This window comes from Podarcis vaucheri (assembly GCF_965113315.1).
Source record: "Podarcis vaucheri genome assembly, chromosome: 7".
In the NCBI taxonomy this organism is placed as follows: Eukaryota; Metazoa; Chordata; class Lepidosauria; order Squamata; family Lacertidae; genus Podarcis; species Podarcis vaucheri.
Window position 1 is genome coordinate 28,203,130 of NC_138765.1, and position 16,856 is coordinate 28,219,985.

The 16,856-nt window shown below is 45.2% G+C and overlaps 1 protein-coding gene across 1 annotated transcript; it reads left to right on the forward strand.

Moving 5' to 3' along the window:
- Positions 1-722: 722 nt before the first annotated feature.
- Positions 723-16,752, forward strand: LOC309537139 (digestive cysteine proteinase 2-like). Its single transcript, XM_082231695.1, has 11 exons — positions 723-818; positions 2,508-2,579; positions 4,125-4,217; positions 6,178-6,350; positions 7,868-8,108; positions 8,840-9,041; positions 9,163-9,356; positions 10,310-10,401; positions 11,771-11,932; positions 13,678-13,867; positions 15,298-16,752. The coding sequence occupies exons 1-11, from the start codon at positions 776-778 to the stop codon at positions 15,483-15,485; spliced, it is 1,650 nt and encodes a 549-aa protein (XP_082087821.1). The 5' UTR covers positions 723-775; the 3' UTR covers positions 15,486-16,752.
- The last annotated feature ends 104 nt before the right edge of the window (positions 16,753-16,856 follow it).

A 16,856-nucleotide genomic window follows, 5' to 3' on the forward strand; every position in this document is an offset into this window, starting at 1 on the left:
CTGCATGACGCAGCTCAGATTTATTTCCAAGCGGCCTGACTGGTGATGCTCTTCGTGTGACAGACCTGTGAGTGCACATCACAGCCCTCAAGCTACTCTGGGAAGCAGCTGTCTTACCCAGGAGAGTCAACGAATGAGCTGGACTATGGCATACAATAATAAAAAATAGGCACATGTATCTTGGGATCCAGTTTTGAGTAGCTCCTGTACCAAAAAGCTTCTTTATTCTTGATGCCAAGTTAACACGGAAGCTCCATACCAAAGCTTCCACATTTGGGCCTGTTTTAATGTTGCAATCTTATGAATCAGAGTATTTCCAATTATGGCCTGTTCCCAAAACTTCAGATAGCAGGGCCCAAATGGAGTGATGCTTTCCATACTGAATTCATTTGCCTGGTATAGGTTGCTGATGCCTGCCTACCAGACTGAGCTATGGGGACCACCTCTCCTTCTCCATGCTGTTGAAAGAAGTTCAAGGGCTTTGGACTCATATACTACTGCATGTCATCCTAGCTCCAGCATCCAGATAAATTGCTTTGATCACCACCCACCATCACATCAAACAAGCCACAGCCTAGCAGCTTGATTTGCCATTTCCTTATTGGGAGCTGTATAAATAGCCAATAGGAAGTGGTGCTTTCTCCAGTGCCATTCAGAAATTCTGCAGGGTTTCTCACCTCACCCAGGCTTCAACTATTGGCTAATTGACCGCTGCTTAATAAGGCAGCTCCTTGTTAAAGTGGCTCTGAGAAGGAGCATGTGTGGCTGAGCAGCAATGGGGATGCTGCTGATCTTCCTCGTAGGGGCTGCTTTTCTTGGTAAGTTTGACTGTCTTGTTTTTTAGGCAGCTATGTTATTTTATTTAACCCTTATGGGATATTAGGGCTAGAGGGCTCCTCTCTAGCTGGAGGAGATGGAAAGATATGCCAATTTCGGTGCTCTCTCTTTCTCTCATTTTTTAAAACTTATATTCAATATTCCACATTTCTGCCATGTTTGTTGGGTGTTCGTTTATTGAAATCCTCATGAAAATTTATCAGTGTTCTAGTGCTAATTTTTCCTAATAAATACATTTTATTAGGCAGCAGCTGCACTTTGAAACTGCCTGCCTATTGAGATCAAGCAGGCACCTTCTCTGTACTCTTCTTCAGCATCTGCTAAAAATATTCTTGTTCAGACAGTCTGCTCAGATGCTTAGGAAGTTAAGGTTTTTTTTTATCGGTTTTGGTATTTGAACTGTTTTAAAATACTGTTGCAGACAAAGGATCTCTCCTGTGTTAATTATACCCAGGTGGTTCCTTTAAAGTTAAGTGTTCTTTTACATTGAATTCATTGCATAATGATGATTATTAGCAAAAATCTTGGAGAGGGTATGGAGCAACTTCCCAAAGAGGAAAGGGTTTAATGTTTGGGGTGGAGAGAGGAGAGTTGGGGATGGACATATAAAATTATGCATGGTGTGGCAAAAGCAAACTGCAAGAGGCAGCGAAATGTAGTGGTTAGAAATTTGGACTAGGGCCTCTCAGAGCAAGATTCGGATCCCTGCTCAACTTACCTCACTATGTTGCTGGGAGGATAAAATGGGAAGGGGCTGAACCACATATTCCACTTTGAATTTGTTGGAGGAAAGGTGGGATATAGCCGTTATAATAAACAAATAAATTGAGAGGTATCTCTGTCTCTCGTTATACTAAATTCCAGAATCATCCAAGGAAGTTGAATGGTGGGATATTCTTTTTTTTTTGTCTTCTAAGTTTTTTATTTATACTTTTCAAGTTTCTACATTTCATTAGTTTTACAACCAATGTAACATTTCGAAATTTAACTTCCTTCCCCTCTTTCTGCGGTTCCTTAAATTTATTTTTCAATAACTTCGGCATATCCAAATTCATTTAATAGGGGGAGATTCAGGACAGCCAAAAAGGAACACAGATCATAATTAAACTATGGAATTAGCTATCTTAAGGTGTGGTGATGGCCAAGAAATGGGATGGCTTTAAAAGGTGATGAGACAAATGCATGGAGCCTAAGGCTATTAGCGGCTGCTAGCCATGATGGCTATGGACTACCTTCAATGTCTGAGGTGAAATGTCTCTGAATACCAGTTTCTGGGGAACATGAGTCTGATACTGATCCTGCACTCATTTGCTGCTTGTGGGCTTCCCATAAGCATTTGTTGGCTTAGGGGCCAAAGCAACATTATTATTTTTTTGAGGAGGCGGGGTCCCCTCACTGTCCAGAGGGCAGCCCTCTGGCTCCTCGCAAGTCACATGCACATTGTCAGGATGTCAAGTTGGGGCCCCTCAGTCCTCCTGAGAAACTGGTGCCTCTGCTGGTTGGCCACACTGAAAACAGGATACTGCTCCTGGTTGGGGCTTTGGTCTGATCCAGCCAGCCTCTTCTTATATTCTTACGATGCACTGAACACAATTTCCTTTGTGGGCAAGTGGCATTCTCTACATTAACCAAATCTGACCTAATCCATTTGTCTTTGTTTTTCATTTCAGTGGTTGACTGCACACCTCCACACAAACGTCTGCAGGTGCTTCCCAGGTTTGGGGGTGCCTATCATATAACAGGTAACGAAATTCTTCACTGCCCTTGGATGCTTCAGGGGGAAATCATTTGTAGAGACTAGGCAGAGATGAGAGACCTGTGTTGGGGGGCACAGTATGCAACACTTCAGGTGATAATGGAAAGGGATAATTTATTGGTCTTCTCTACACCTCTCCCCTCCCAATTTCTAAAGCAGAGATGGGAAGCCAATGGCATTCCAGATATTGTTGGACTCTTAACTCCCATCACCCTTGACCCCTGGCCATGCTGGCTGGAGCTGAAGGGAGCTGGAGTCCAGCAACATCTGGAGGGCCACCGGTTCCCCATCCCTGTTTTAAAGAACTGCATCTTCCCATTTGAGAGGTATGCTCACTAGAAGCAGGGCAGAAGATGATCTTCTCCTTAATTTCTGTATTAAAAATGGTTTGTGGCGACAGGAAGCACAGAGCTGGTTTCTGATTAAAGCCTATGCTGACGGATTGCATTAATTAATTGAAGCTTGCAGCCCCAAATGTGGAGAGCGGTGTCCTCAGAATAGGACCATCTGGCAGCATAGAGGCACACCTGGAGAATTTGCAGGCTTAGTGCAAACACAGAAACAAATAAATCTCAAAGCAAGTTGGAACAAAAAAGGCTCTCTTGGGCATCAGTGAAATTACCTTTCGGAAAAATAAGCAGCCATCTATCAGTCACTGCCTTTGTGCATTAATTCATTACTTTAACTTTTTATCAGCCTTCTGTTCTTTCTAGGTATGATTTGCCAACTGACAGATGTCCACTGGAATAATGTTTATCTCTTTGTATTGCACTCCTTTTCTTCAATCTTATGTAAATGCAGCTCGCTTGGAGCTAGATTATTTGTGATAAGTACAATGCCCATATCTCAGAGATGTCTCATTATGGAGGTGGCTCTGTGTGCAGGGGGCGTTTCCTTCCATTTTTATTGCAAGGCTGGGGAACCTCTGGCCCTCCAGATGTTACTACACTACAACTCCCATCACCCCTCACTATTGCTCCTGTAATATCCAACCATCTCTGGAGAGTCACTGGTTCCCTACCCTTGGTGTCAGGAGCCGGAGTCAAGGGCAGGTTAGCAATGAAACACCCAGTGTCTGTGAAGTTAACTCTTTATTCAAAGGGCAGGCCTAGTGATCACAGCAACTCTTCCCAGTAGGTCTTGCCCCCAATGAGGCAGTTGCAAGGACTAAAGGTCCCCGCCTTCCCACTGCTCCCTAAGGCCCTTCCCCAGCAACTTGAGGCTCCTTCATCTTGTCTCTCTTTGCTCTGCCCTCTTCATTCCTTTCCATGATCTGGGAGACCAGGAAGGAGGGGAGCAGGAGGGGGAGATTCCCTGGCTTCCTCAGCAGCCTGCCCCCACTCCTCTCCAACCTCTGATTCTGGACTGCTGTCTGCCACAGACTCTTCCTGCTCACTAAACACTGTTACCTCTTCAGCTACAGACTCCTCCTCCCAGTCTGCTCCCTCTCCACCCTCTGACCACACATCATCATCATCATCATCCCTTCTTTACTCTGGCTAAGCAGCTGTTGCCATTTGGCTTCCTTCAGGGATCCTGAAACTGCCTTATGCTGAAATAGAAGAGCCCTTCGAAGCCTGGTTCAATGAGACGGAGGGGAAAAGCCGTATCCAGTATTATCACGGTAAGAGACGTCTGATATTACCAAGAAGGTGGTCGGAAGCCCAGTGAAAACATCTGTTTCATTTCTCCCATGAACATAACCATCTGGATTGGGAACAGTTTTAGATGCCTTACACCAGGTCACATTATTTCTCTCTTAAGCCTCATAGTGTTTACTCCAGGGATGGTGGATGAGTCCTCCAGACGTCGCTGGACCACAACTCTGATCATCCTTCCCATCCAAGCTGGGGCTGATGGGAGTTGGAGTCCAATAACATCTGGAGGACCACAGGACCCCCACAATAGACCTACTGTCTCTGACTGGCAGCAGCTCTCCAGCGTCTCACGCGGAAGTAGTTCCCATTGCCTGCTTTAATACGATGAAAATGATGGCTTGTATCCAAAGAAGCACTTAAGTCTATGTACACATTATGCCTTTAAAAAATAGTCAAAGTACATTCCTTCTCTCAAAGATACCAACAGAGTCGCAACGACAAATAGGGTCCGCTGCTTCTCCACCCCTGAGTTATATAAACACAAGATAGGAATAATACCAGAAACCTGGAATGTGCTCCTTAAGCCTCTCCAGAGACTGTCCCAAGGGGGAGATAGTGCTGTGAAGGGGCTACCCCTCTCTTCAAAGCCAGAGGTGGTCATTGAGACCTGTTCTATGTTGCTGGAGGTCAGGGTTGGATTCAGTTTTCAGGTGGGCCAAGAGCAACATGCTCTTTCATATATTTGTAGGAGAGGTTACTTGGGTTGGTGGCAGGTGGGAAACAGCACCACAGCCAGCGCAGAGCAGCTGTTTAAATTTCTCACAATGCCCTGGAGCATTCTGGGAAGTTTAAAATGGGGGCTACAAGTTATCCAGCATATGGGGCACAGGGTAAGCAGCAGGGCAGTATCACCTCAGACTTAGATGTTTGTTTCTTTGTCATATTTATTTATATATAGCAATTATACCCTGCTTTTCCTCCCATAGGAGCCCAGGGCTAGTGTATGGTACATTTGCCCCACAAAAAAGGAAAATCAAATCCCTGCAAGTAAAATAAAAACAAAGACTTGGGACATTTGGGAGGAAAAGAAATGTAGGCCCAGACCACACCCTGTGTGCAAATTTTTAACTTGTATGGGGTTTTATTTTGTGGAATGGATATGGGAAGATTCCCCCCCACACACACACACACACATGCAGCCTGGAATGGCATAATCCATTTTGCTACCTCGCTCTGCTGCATCTGTAGACCAGGACAGAGTTTTAAAGACTGCGGTTTTGTGTGTGTGTCGAAACGTTTCTAACAGTTGCCATTGGTTCCTTCTCTGGAATAAGAGTGGCCCACTGCATCCTTTTTATTTCTGAATCATGAATAAAGCTGCTGCAGGCTTCCCCCCAGACCTGATTCCTGTCATCTCTGAAATAAATAATCCACCCAGCTGAGGTTGAAGAGCAGACCTCAGATTTATGCCGCATTTGTTGTAAAGGGATATTGTTTCCCAATATGGTGGGCTGGAAATTCTAATGGGGTTGGGGAGCCTGTGGGCTTCAAATTGCTGTTGGACTTGAGCTCCCATTAGCCCCAGCCAGAGTGGTCAATGGACAGGGATGGTGGAAGTTGTAGTCCAACAACATCTGGAGGGCCACAGTTCTTTGATCTAATGCATGGGTAGGCAAACTAAGGCCTGGGGCCAGATCCAGCCCAATCACCTTCTAAATCTGGCCCACAGACGGTCTGGGAATCGGCATGTTTTTACATGTGTCCTTTATTTAAAATGCATCTCTGGGTTATTTGTGGGGCATAGGAATTTGTTCATATTTTTTTTCAAAATAAAGTCCAGCCCCCCACAAGGCCTGAGGCACAGTGGACAGGCCCCCTGCTGAAAAAGCTTGTTGACCCCTGATCTAATGAAATTAGAATTAGATGCAGATATTGGAGATATTGCAGATATTGGTGTAATGAATGCTTCTTTCCTTGCTCCTCCAGGCCAGGTGATCACTTACCAGTTTAGCTTTGTAAAACCTTTTGGGGCCAGCTTCAAGGTAACTCCAGAAACCACAGAAACAGAGGCCAACATTAAGGAGTGCTTCCAGATCAATGGAACATTGGAGAATCCCATTAGGCCTCAAAGTGTCTTTCCTAACCTATCTGAATTCCAGGTGAGTCCCTCAAGCTCCTGCTTCCAATCATCTCAGTTCAGACATCACACCAAACTGTGCATTATGCTAACCATAGTTATAAGCTCATGCCATGGTTTGAGTTTCCAGACATACGGCAAGTCAACTATGCTTTAGAGTTCCTGATCTGCTTTTCTGTCCCATGCACTCAGTTTTGTCTGTTCACCCGTCTCCACGGTGCAACAACTCTTGAAGCAAAGCAAAATGGTTTGCCAGCGGACTATGAATTCAGACATAATAGTAAACAACGGTCAGCCCAAAAGGTGGCTTGGCTTGCAAACCTGAGGTTTGATATCCTGATTCGGAAACCCCTCATAAACTACACTTCGAAAACTGGAATGGTTTTAGACATAACACTATACCATGGTTTGATGTTGTGCCTGAATGCAGCCAATATTTTGTGAAGTGCATGTTGAGGATTTCGAAAGCTGGATTTCAGTGTTGGAGTTGGAAGCTTTATGCGCTGTAACTAACCAAGTAACCTAATTTCTTTGACACGAAGAGCTCAGCCAGCAGTAGCCTTGCTCTTGAACAGAGTCTGGTTCTGGTGTGCTTTACTCTGCCTTAACTTAAGCTGCAGTATTTTATGCCAGCTTCCCATATGCTCCTTACACCCTTAGAGTAGGGGCGGGCATTTGTTTTTCCTGTTAAGCCTTCATTTCTTCAGGGGCAATCTATTGGGAACTGCATGCTGGTGGAGGGTGGGGCCATAGCAAAAGTGGGCAGGTCACCTCTGCTTTCTCACTTTCTGGCTCCCTCCTCACCATACATTTAAACAGTATCATATAACTTTGAACAGTCCCCTCCCCCCCAAATCCTGGGAACGTTGGTTGAGGGTGCTGAGAGTTGTTGGGAGATTCCTATTCCCCTCACAGTTCTGCAATTCCCCAAGTGGTGTAACAACTTATTCTTTTTCCCAGGAAGCTCTAGTTAAGAGTGCTGGGGGGGGGGCAGAGAGAGAATTGTGGTGAAAAACTAGGGAATGTGTGGGTGACCTTTGGCCCTCCAAATGCTACTGAACTACAACTTCCACGGTCCTCGGTGACTGACCATGCTTGCTGGGGCCGGTGGGCATGACCAGCACACCAATGAGGTGAGGTAGTCAGCCTAGGTGGTAGATCTGGCCTCATCTGCTTCCATTTGCTTTCTCCTCCTCCTCCTCCTCCTCCTCCTCCTCCTCCTATGTGTCCTGCCACCTCCTTTGCCACTGCCATGGCCTCTGTGCCTGGCAGTTGTGGAGGAGGAGGAGGCTGGACACAGAGGAAGTATTTATGGTGACAAGGGGGCACAATTTCTGTTTTGCCTGAAGTGCCAAAACATCCTGGGCTGACATTGCTGATGGAAGTTACAGTTCAGCAACATCTGGAGGGCCAAGGGTTCTCCATGCCTATTTCAAAAGCTCTTGTTTGCTGCACATCAGTGGTATTTTCAAACCTGCCCTTCCCAGCCTCTCACTGAGAATCTTACTCTTTCCTGCTCTCTCGCACTCCAAACTCCAGACTGTTCTGCAGGAAGACTACAACGGACAGTCCTGCACAGTCCTGGAGAGTACGTCATATTGGGGCAAGAAGAAGAACATCTACAGGTTCTGGGTTGCAGATGCTTCCCCTGAGCCTGTCCCAGTGCACTATGAGATGAGGGGGTTCAACACTCTCCTGGGCTCCCACTACGACAAGTATGAGATAGACTACACCAGCTTTTCCCGCAGATTCCCCTCTGACGTCTTTGATCTCCCTGGTGGTATGTTCAGTGCAGAGCTGTCCTCTTGCATAGAGAGCCTCCTGTTTCTCCTTCTCCTCACCTACAAGGGTGCATGTTGCAGCTGTGGTAATGTCTAGCGCAGGGATAACCAATGTTGTGCCTTTCAGATACTGGGGACTCCAACTCCTATCATCCCTGACCGCTAGCTGTGCTGGCTGGGCCTGATGGGAGTTGGAGTCCAATGATGACCTGAGAGCACCATTTTGTCTAATGCCACTTAATATATATATCAGCAGATTCCAGGGTGGCATACAACAATTTAAAATTCCAATTAAATACGTCAAAATGAATTACAGTCACAGGGTGTGTCCTTTAAATGCACATCTCGGGTGTCATCTCAACTTGCCAGCTAACCATGGAGAAGCTATGCCTGTTGAATCTCTGCCTGCTCTGGATTCTATTAAAGGCACTGACATTCTGTCAGGAAAAACAGCAATATTAGTTTCAGCCCCAAGTACCAAGTACGGTTGCCAACTTCCAGACAGCAGTGATGTGGTAGCATTAAAGAAACATCACAGGGCAAACTAAATTGGAATAAACCTGCTGCTATTGTGCTGTTGTTGTGTAAAGAAAATCTTGCAGACTACAGCCACAATAAAATACCAGTCTGGACTGCAGCCCAAAGCAAGCAAATAAGAACTGAAGGGAAATAAACTGTATCTTATTTTGACTTCTGGTCATGGCAGTCACTTCTGCTTTCTGCTTCATAGGTATAAAATGCACACATTGGCCAGGTGTAGGACCGGAGCATAGGATCTTAGCCAATCCCATGCAAGAATTTGTTGGGGGAGCTGGGGAAGTAGGCCAAGACCACGAGCATCTATTCCATCACTACAAGGGGAAATTCAGAAAGACCTACAAGAGTGAGGAGGAGATGGAGCACAGGAAGCACTTCTTCATCCACAACATGAGGTACACAAAATGTGGATGAAAAATTGTACAGTTGGAAACTGATAATTTGCAGCTGGAAAATGGGAAAGAGGGAAATCAGATATGCCAGGCATGTGTGCTTTTCATTATTATTGTTTTCCAGATACGTCCACTCCAAGAACAGGGCCAACCTCTCCTACAAACTGGCTGTGAACCACTTGGCCGATCATACACCAGAGGAGATGGCAGTGATGAGGGGGAGGCTAAAGACCGGTGAACCCAACCAGGGCTGGCCTTTCCCTGCCCAAAGCTATGACAACCTCACCCTGCCAGAGAGTCTGGATTGGCGGCTTTATGGTGATCATAAAGCCCTCGTTTTGGAATTTAAATTTGGAAAGAATGCTTATAGTAACAGTTCAAAGGGGGGGGGGAGTCGAAACTGAAATAGGACATCTGCAAAATTTAATTGCAAAGAATTATCCAATTCAACACTAGGTAAGTAACATTCCCTGTGAAAACCCACTCTTTAAAGCTGAATCAGAGCAAACGTCAATTTGGTTTTTCCGTGGATTGACGTTTGCTCTGATTGAGCTTTAAAGGGTGAGTTTTCACAGGGAAAGCTATGGAGGAAAATAAAGGGCGCTCAGACATGGAGCTTTAAATGGTGGGTGTGCCTGGAAAGGGCAGGGGAAAGGTTATTATGGATAAGCCCTGAGTGCAATTTTATCCTCTCTATTTGTCCCGTTTATTCCCACACTGCCCCCCTAAATCTGTCCTTTGGGGGTTCCCCCCCAATCCTTCAGAGCAGATCTGGGGGGGGGGGGAGACGAAGCACTTATGAGTGCTGCACTGAATACAAGCCAAAATGTATACAAGATTAAATAGAACACAAGTGTATATTTCAAAAGGATTTCACTAAAGTGAAAAAGAAAAGGGAGGGGAAGACAGGACTCTACAATATATCGAAAGCTTTTGAAAGTAAATTAAATAATAATTTAACTAACCTAAACAAACCTGACTTCAAAACAGCATAAAACTGAAATATATTTTAATTAACCCTACTTTTTTCTCTCCCCCTCCCCCCTATAGTCAATAATAGGAAGTAGTGAGTGTGGGGCAAGGTGGTGGGAAGTTTGGTATGGTGGAAATATGCCAGTGGAGCCAGTCCTGTGCTCCTGTGCGTGGATTTGCCCCATGCCAACTTCATGCAGCAGCGACTTGGGCTTTAAAAAAAAAAAATTAATGACAGTGTGGTTGAGATCTGTTTCTCTGTAATTTTTGTCCCCATTTCTCTCTGCCTACCAATGAAGGTGCTGTGACCCCAGTCAAAGACCAGGCCGTGTGTGGTTCCTGTTGGAGTTTTGCTACAACAGGAACACTGGAAGGCGCCCTCTTTCTCAAGGTGAGAACATGGGAGCTTGACTGTGTCTTGAAGCTTCCTTGATTCCTCAGAGCCCTGCACAACATCTACTTAAAGAACATGGCCTCGCTTCCCCCAAAGAATCCTAGAACTGTAGTTGGCTAACGGTTCTAGGAATTGTAGCCCTGTGTGGGATAAACTAGAGTTAAACATTATTATTGAATGAATGAATGAATGAATGAATGAATGAATTTATATACTGCCCTATTTCCGGGGGTCTCAGGGGGGTTCACAGAAGAAAATCAAGATATAAAACAACAAAATACATAATTAAAATGAACACAACAACCCAACAGCCCCCCCTCCAACACATTTTAAAAGGGCATAGGATGTAAATCAGATCAACCAAAGGCCTGGTTAAAAAGGAACATTTTTGCCCAGCACCTAAAGGTGTATAATGAAGGTGCCGGGTGAACTTCCCTGGGGAGAGCATTCCACAGATGGGGAGCCACTGCAGAGAAGGCCCATTCTCATGTTGCCACCCTCCGAATCTCCACTTGGTATAGATGACACTGAAATTGTGAACCTGTTCTGGGACCATACCTCTTCATCCTGGGAAGTATAGTTTAAGGGTCCTGAAGGTTGTTAGGACATTCCTATTCCTCTCACAGCGTGGCAATTCCCAGAGCTCTCTTGGAAGAGTAGTTGATTTTTAAACTACTCTGGGAACTGTAGTTCCGTGAGGGCAATAGGTGGCACTTAACAACTCCCAGCTCCCTTAACAAGCCAAAGTTCCCAGGATTCTTTGGGGGAAGCCGTGACTGCTTAAAGTTGTATGATACCGCTTTACATGTATAGTGCAGAATGAGACCTTAGACGTTTTGGTCCCTGGCTTTTCATGCCATCAGGCTGCAGAGTGGGAGACCAGAAGGGCTATACCTCAGCCGAGAGACCCGCTGCCTTGGGCATTCCACAGCTGGCCATTGTAACTTTAAAAGCTGCCACCTATATATGTTTGGTTTCCCCCTCTTCCACACCATTCCCTTTTTCTTTGCATGTCATCTCTTTTAGATTTCAGTCCTGAGGGAATGATCTGTCATAGTATTGACTTGTAAGCTGTTCTGGAAACCATTTTGGCAAAAAAGTAGAGTAAAAGAAAAATGCCGTAATGGAGGGCTCCCCCAAACTTCCACTGGTCCCATGCCTAGGGTCCAAGCAGTTTTCTGTTTGCCCCACTGGTTTCCTGGGGAATATCTGCTCTTTAGGGGCAAACATCAATTTGTGGGGAAACCCGGTGGACACTTGCTCTGTTTGAGTGGTAAAGATCTGGTTTCCCCGGGGGAAAGTGGTGGGACACGGGGGAATTCTGGATGAGTCCTAACTAACTAAATATCCCATCTTTTCCGTACAGACTGGAGTGCTCACTCCACTGTCACAGCAAGTCTTAATTGATTGTTCCTGGGGCTTTGGAAACCATGCCTGTGATGGGGGCGAGGAACGGCATGCCTACGAGTGGATTATGAAGCATGGCGGGATTGCCAGCACAGAGTCCTATGGGCCGTACCAGGGTCAGGTGAGTGCAGAATGTCCACCTGGAGCAACCAGAGGGTGGCATTCCTCTTGGGCAAACTTCCAGGAGCCACGTGCATTACCTTTACATAGCCATGCAAAGGTCAGAGGTTTCTATGCATCCTCCATCTAGGCAAGTAGAAGGCATCATCAGTTTGATGACACATTCCAGCAGGGCAAAAGCACCTGAGCTTGGAGCAAGTCCAGGGAGAGTCCCAGGGGCCAGGCAGAAGGGAACGGGGGCCACATTTGCCCCCCCACCCTGAGATTCCCTACCATTACAATAGTGATGCCCACTGCTTCCTTCTTAAATGCTATTGCATTTGAGATAATTTGAAAAGGGGACAGTGGGCTGCTGTGGTCAACATCTTTGATCCCTTTAGAAAAAGGAATGTCTCAATAAGACAAATATATGAATCATCCAGGTATACTCATCAGAGAGGCAGGGCTGGTTGTGGTTCTCAGCTGGGTGGGCTTACCAGTGCGTAGGGTGAAAAATTGCCCTCAGGAGTATGGGAATGTTCAGGGAGGAAGGAGAGGATATATTGTTTAATTATATCCTTCCCAACTTGTGTTAACAAGTTCTATAATTTAGCAGAGTAACATTCCCCTTTTTAAACTTGTACAGCAGATACGTCTCTTCCAGGCTTGTATAAGCCTCTAAAATACGTTTCTTGGCAAATTCCCCTTTATTCCCTCATAAAAAGATTAGACACAACAGTCCTGTATAAAAATATAAAAGAGTTTACTCACACACATTCTGTTCACAGATGGATCCCAGAAGGCAGACTTAGGTTACAAAATATATACACCTGGAATCTATCCCATAAGGAGATAGTTCCTTTGTCATCTCTTGACTAGAAGCTAGAAGCCAAGAGAGCATCTCAGGCTGATAAGATGTTGCTTCTTCGACGAATGGAGTCAGAGAGAGATGTGGCTGCCTCCCCTGTGCTGTTTTGTTACCTGCCACGCCCACCTCTGTTCACATGTAGAGGAAGTCTGTCCCAGCCCAGGAGGAAACAGGAAGTTCTGACTGGCTGGTCCAGAAATCCCCTTTTATGTCCACTCTAGGAATGTTGTATTTGACTGCTCTGTGTTTCACATCCCACAAGGAGTTCTTTAAGTTACCCAAAACTGTTCACCAAGGCTTTATTGAAGGATACAAAGCAACAATGCAGCTTCAGAGGGCAGGGCAATTTTTCACCAGGAACCACAGCAGGAGAGGAAAGGGTTAAATTCCCTGCTCTGCATTTGTTGCAATCCAGGCCAGTCGCCTCCCCTACCAATCAGCTGCTACTTGCATGTTAAGAATACAAGAGGAGCCCTGTGGAATCAGACCAAAAGCAAATCTAGTCCAGCATCCTCTTTCCTAGAGTTTCCAACCAGGCTCCTGTGGGAAGACCACAAAACAGGACAGGAGAACAATAGCTCCCTGCAAGATATAAATGATGAATGCAGATGTGCACCAAGTTTGGCTCTTAGATTCCAGCGCCCCATATACTTCCAAGCATATTTTTGTGTTCATAAGGGCTAGAACATGGAAGATAAGGTTCTCAGGAAGCTGAATGCTGCAACCTGTGGCTTTCCTGCCCTTTTGTGGTGGCGTTCTGCACAAACAGCTCGTCGTGTACCTTGCACAAATTGCAGCCCAAAAGCAGGGAGTGCGCACAGAGTCGCAGGCTTGTATCTGAGGCTGGAATAGCTTTCTTGCAGTGAAACTGGGGTGTGTGTCTGCTTTCCCTTTGCCAGAATGGCTACTGTCACTACAACCAATCCGAGCTGGTTGCAACTCTCTCTGGCTATGTCCGTGTGGCCTCTGAAAACACCACTGCCCTGAAGGCTGCTCTCTACAAGCATGGCCCTGTGGCCGTGAACATTGACGCCTCCCACAAGTCCTTTGCCTTCTACTCCAGTGGCATCTACTATGAGCCAAACTGCGGTGAGTCTAATGTCACTCCTTAGTTCAAAGCCTCTATGGTGGGATGGGATTTTATGGATGTGTCAACTTTATAGGCAGGGGTCACAATGGAAATTCTCTTGCACCACTAGTCACCATTTAAGGCACAGATGGGGAGCCTGTGGCCCTTCAGGTGTCATTGGACTCCAGCTCCCACCAGCATGGTCAGTGGTCGGGGGGATGTAGAGGGTTGTGGTCCAACAACATCTACAGAGCCATAGGGTCATACCTGCTATGATGCTTAGAGCTGTCAAGTCAGGAGCATCCCAGACCCTGAGACTTCAGAATGCAATTCTGAGATCAGGAGTGGGTCCTGGAGTCATGGGTCATGGAGATGGGACTTGGTGATGTCACAGGGCGGGCCCTGGTGATTCTTCCTCTGCACTCCTCCTTGCCACTAAGCCCTGGAGATGGAGGTTAATTGGGACAGGGGAGGAGGGAGCTGTGGATGGCAGACTCCTAGAGAGTCCATGCAGTCATTTGCAGCTGACTTCTGCCGGGCTGAAGCTTACAAGCTGCACGCATAGTCTTCTTAATAAAAAATATTTTTTAAAGGCACTCTTGCCCACCTAAAGAGTCAAGCCCTCTCCCCAGTACCTGGACTGGGGCAGGCAAACATGGAGACTTCCGGTCAGCTCTGGAGGTCTGTCAGCATAAAATCAACAATAAAATGTTCTCCTTAAAAACAAGTACAAAATGCATCACAAATCAATCATTAGATCAGCTTAGTGCATTAACATAGCTGGATTACCCATCAGGGAAAGTCTGGGTGAACAGATGAGTTTTAAGCAGGTGCTTAAATGCCAATACTGTAGGCAGTTGCTTGCCTGGTGTTCACTAGAAGTGCATTCCAGAGGACAGATTTTACCACACTAAAGGCCCTGGAAGAGGGAGGGAAGGATCTGTCAGTCTTGGTTCTCTCAGTTCTGCATTTTTTCCCAATCTTAAATTTAGTTGACCACTTTTTGCAGCAATACGAGATTTTATTTTTTTTAATCCTTATGAAAATTCATTGTTATTAATATTATTCTTATTATATATTTATACTCAACATTTTATCCTGGCTCAGTTGGCATTTTTGTGCACATTTATCCTAATAAAAATAGTTTTATATGCAGTTTTGACTAATGCACACATTTCTGCAAGCAACCTTCCCTAATATATGCATTTTTTAAAAAAAAAAACCAACCACTGGTTGGTTGCAGAACTGCTTTTCAGAATTCCAATAAGTGCAAATTTTGAAGAATATCTGCATTTCAAATCACATAATAATTCAGAAATTTGATAGATTTGGTTTTAAATGCATACTTCTCTGATTTCTCCTCCACTCGTGTTCTTAGTGTACACAAGGAAAGCTTGGGGAACTGTGGCACTAGGTGGTGAATTGATTCCTGGTCCCTCTTTTCTTCTAGGAAACAAGAGCATGGAGTTAGACCATGCGGTCCTAGCTGTGGGATATGGGGACCTCGAAGGGGAGAGCTACTGGCTCATCAAGAACTCTTGGTCCACATATTGGGGCAATGATGGCTACATCCTCATGTCGATGAAGGACAACAACTGTGGGGTGGCAACAGCTCCCACCTACCCAGTCCTGGCCTAAGGGGGAAACACTGGCAAGAAGGATCAAGGACCACGCCAGTCAACGTACAACAGCCCTTATCTGAAGAGACCTCTTCTGAACCACATGTTGTCGAAACACCTAATCTAGCAATTGGGAACCTAGGTTTGGGTGGTGATCATGCCACAACACATTCCTCTAAGTCTGATCAAAGTCCTGAAGTGGAAGACATTTGTTCACTGACACAGTTCTGCATCTCTATGGCTGCATACACACCATACATTTAAAACGCGTTTAAAACACATTCCACCTCTACTAAATCCTGGGAACTGTGATTTCCCCTCACAGAGCTATAGTTCCCTTCACTCTTAACGAACTACAACTCCAAGGGTTCTTGAGCAAGGAGGTGGAAAGAAATGTGCTTCAAATGTGTATGCAGCCATAATTTAAGACTTCAGTCTGGTTCCTGTATTTTTTTAAACATATCTCTCCATATTTACTGATTAGTGTAACCCACACTGTTCAATACTACACCAAACCATGCTGTAACAGTCTTTTGACATGCTTCCTTTCTCCCCCCAATCACTGAGCGGCAAGGATATTTGGGGGGGGTATATTTGACCATATATAACTTGGCATGTGAATAAATTATGTGCAGCAGACAAGCATTCATGGCTAGGCTGGAATTATTTACTCTCCTGATGCCTCCTAAGATATTAACAGAGTGCATATAAAAATACACAACTTGTTTAGTGAAATTGAAACATCACAGATGTTTCCTATTGTTGTTCAAACATACACATTTCTCTGCAGGACTACACTCAGGAGAAGCTGCTCCTGTCTGCCTATAACAAAAGCCAGCTCTGCATAGTACTGATTGGCTAGAACCAGAGAAGTCAAGAATTCATCTCTTTCCCACACACCCCAGCTGCCTTCCTGACGGTTGTGATACTTCATTTCAAAAACTTGGTTTATTAAGTATATGTGTTTCTTCTTAAGATCTATCTAACTTAATTTATACATGGCATTTTGAAATGAAAAATAGCCTTTTGAGACAGCCCATATAGCAGCTCCAGATGCAGTTCTTGGGAAATTCCCTAGAGGAAATTCTGAAATACCCTTTTGATTTATCAAAAAAGCATGACTTTGGCAGAGAGAAAGCAGAAAACAGACATTTCCTGTGGGAATTTTGCTGATAAGAGAGTATTTCACAAGTAAGTGTTTTTAAAGCTATAAGGGTTTCCTTGGAGGGTCCTCAAGTGGTGCAAACTTGCCAACTTACACTTAGTTTTTCAATTGTGATAGGCAGACCCAGGAACACTGATTGATTACGCAACTGGGAGGACTTTGGTATTCTCCGCCTCGTTCCGCCTGCTTGTGCAATGGAAAGCATTTAAGGGACAAAGCAGTCCT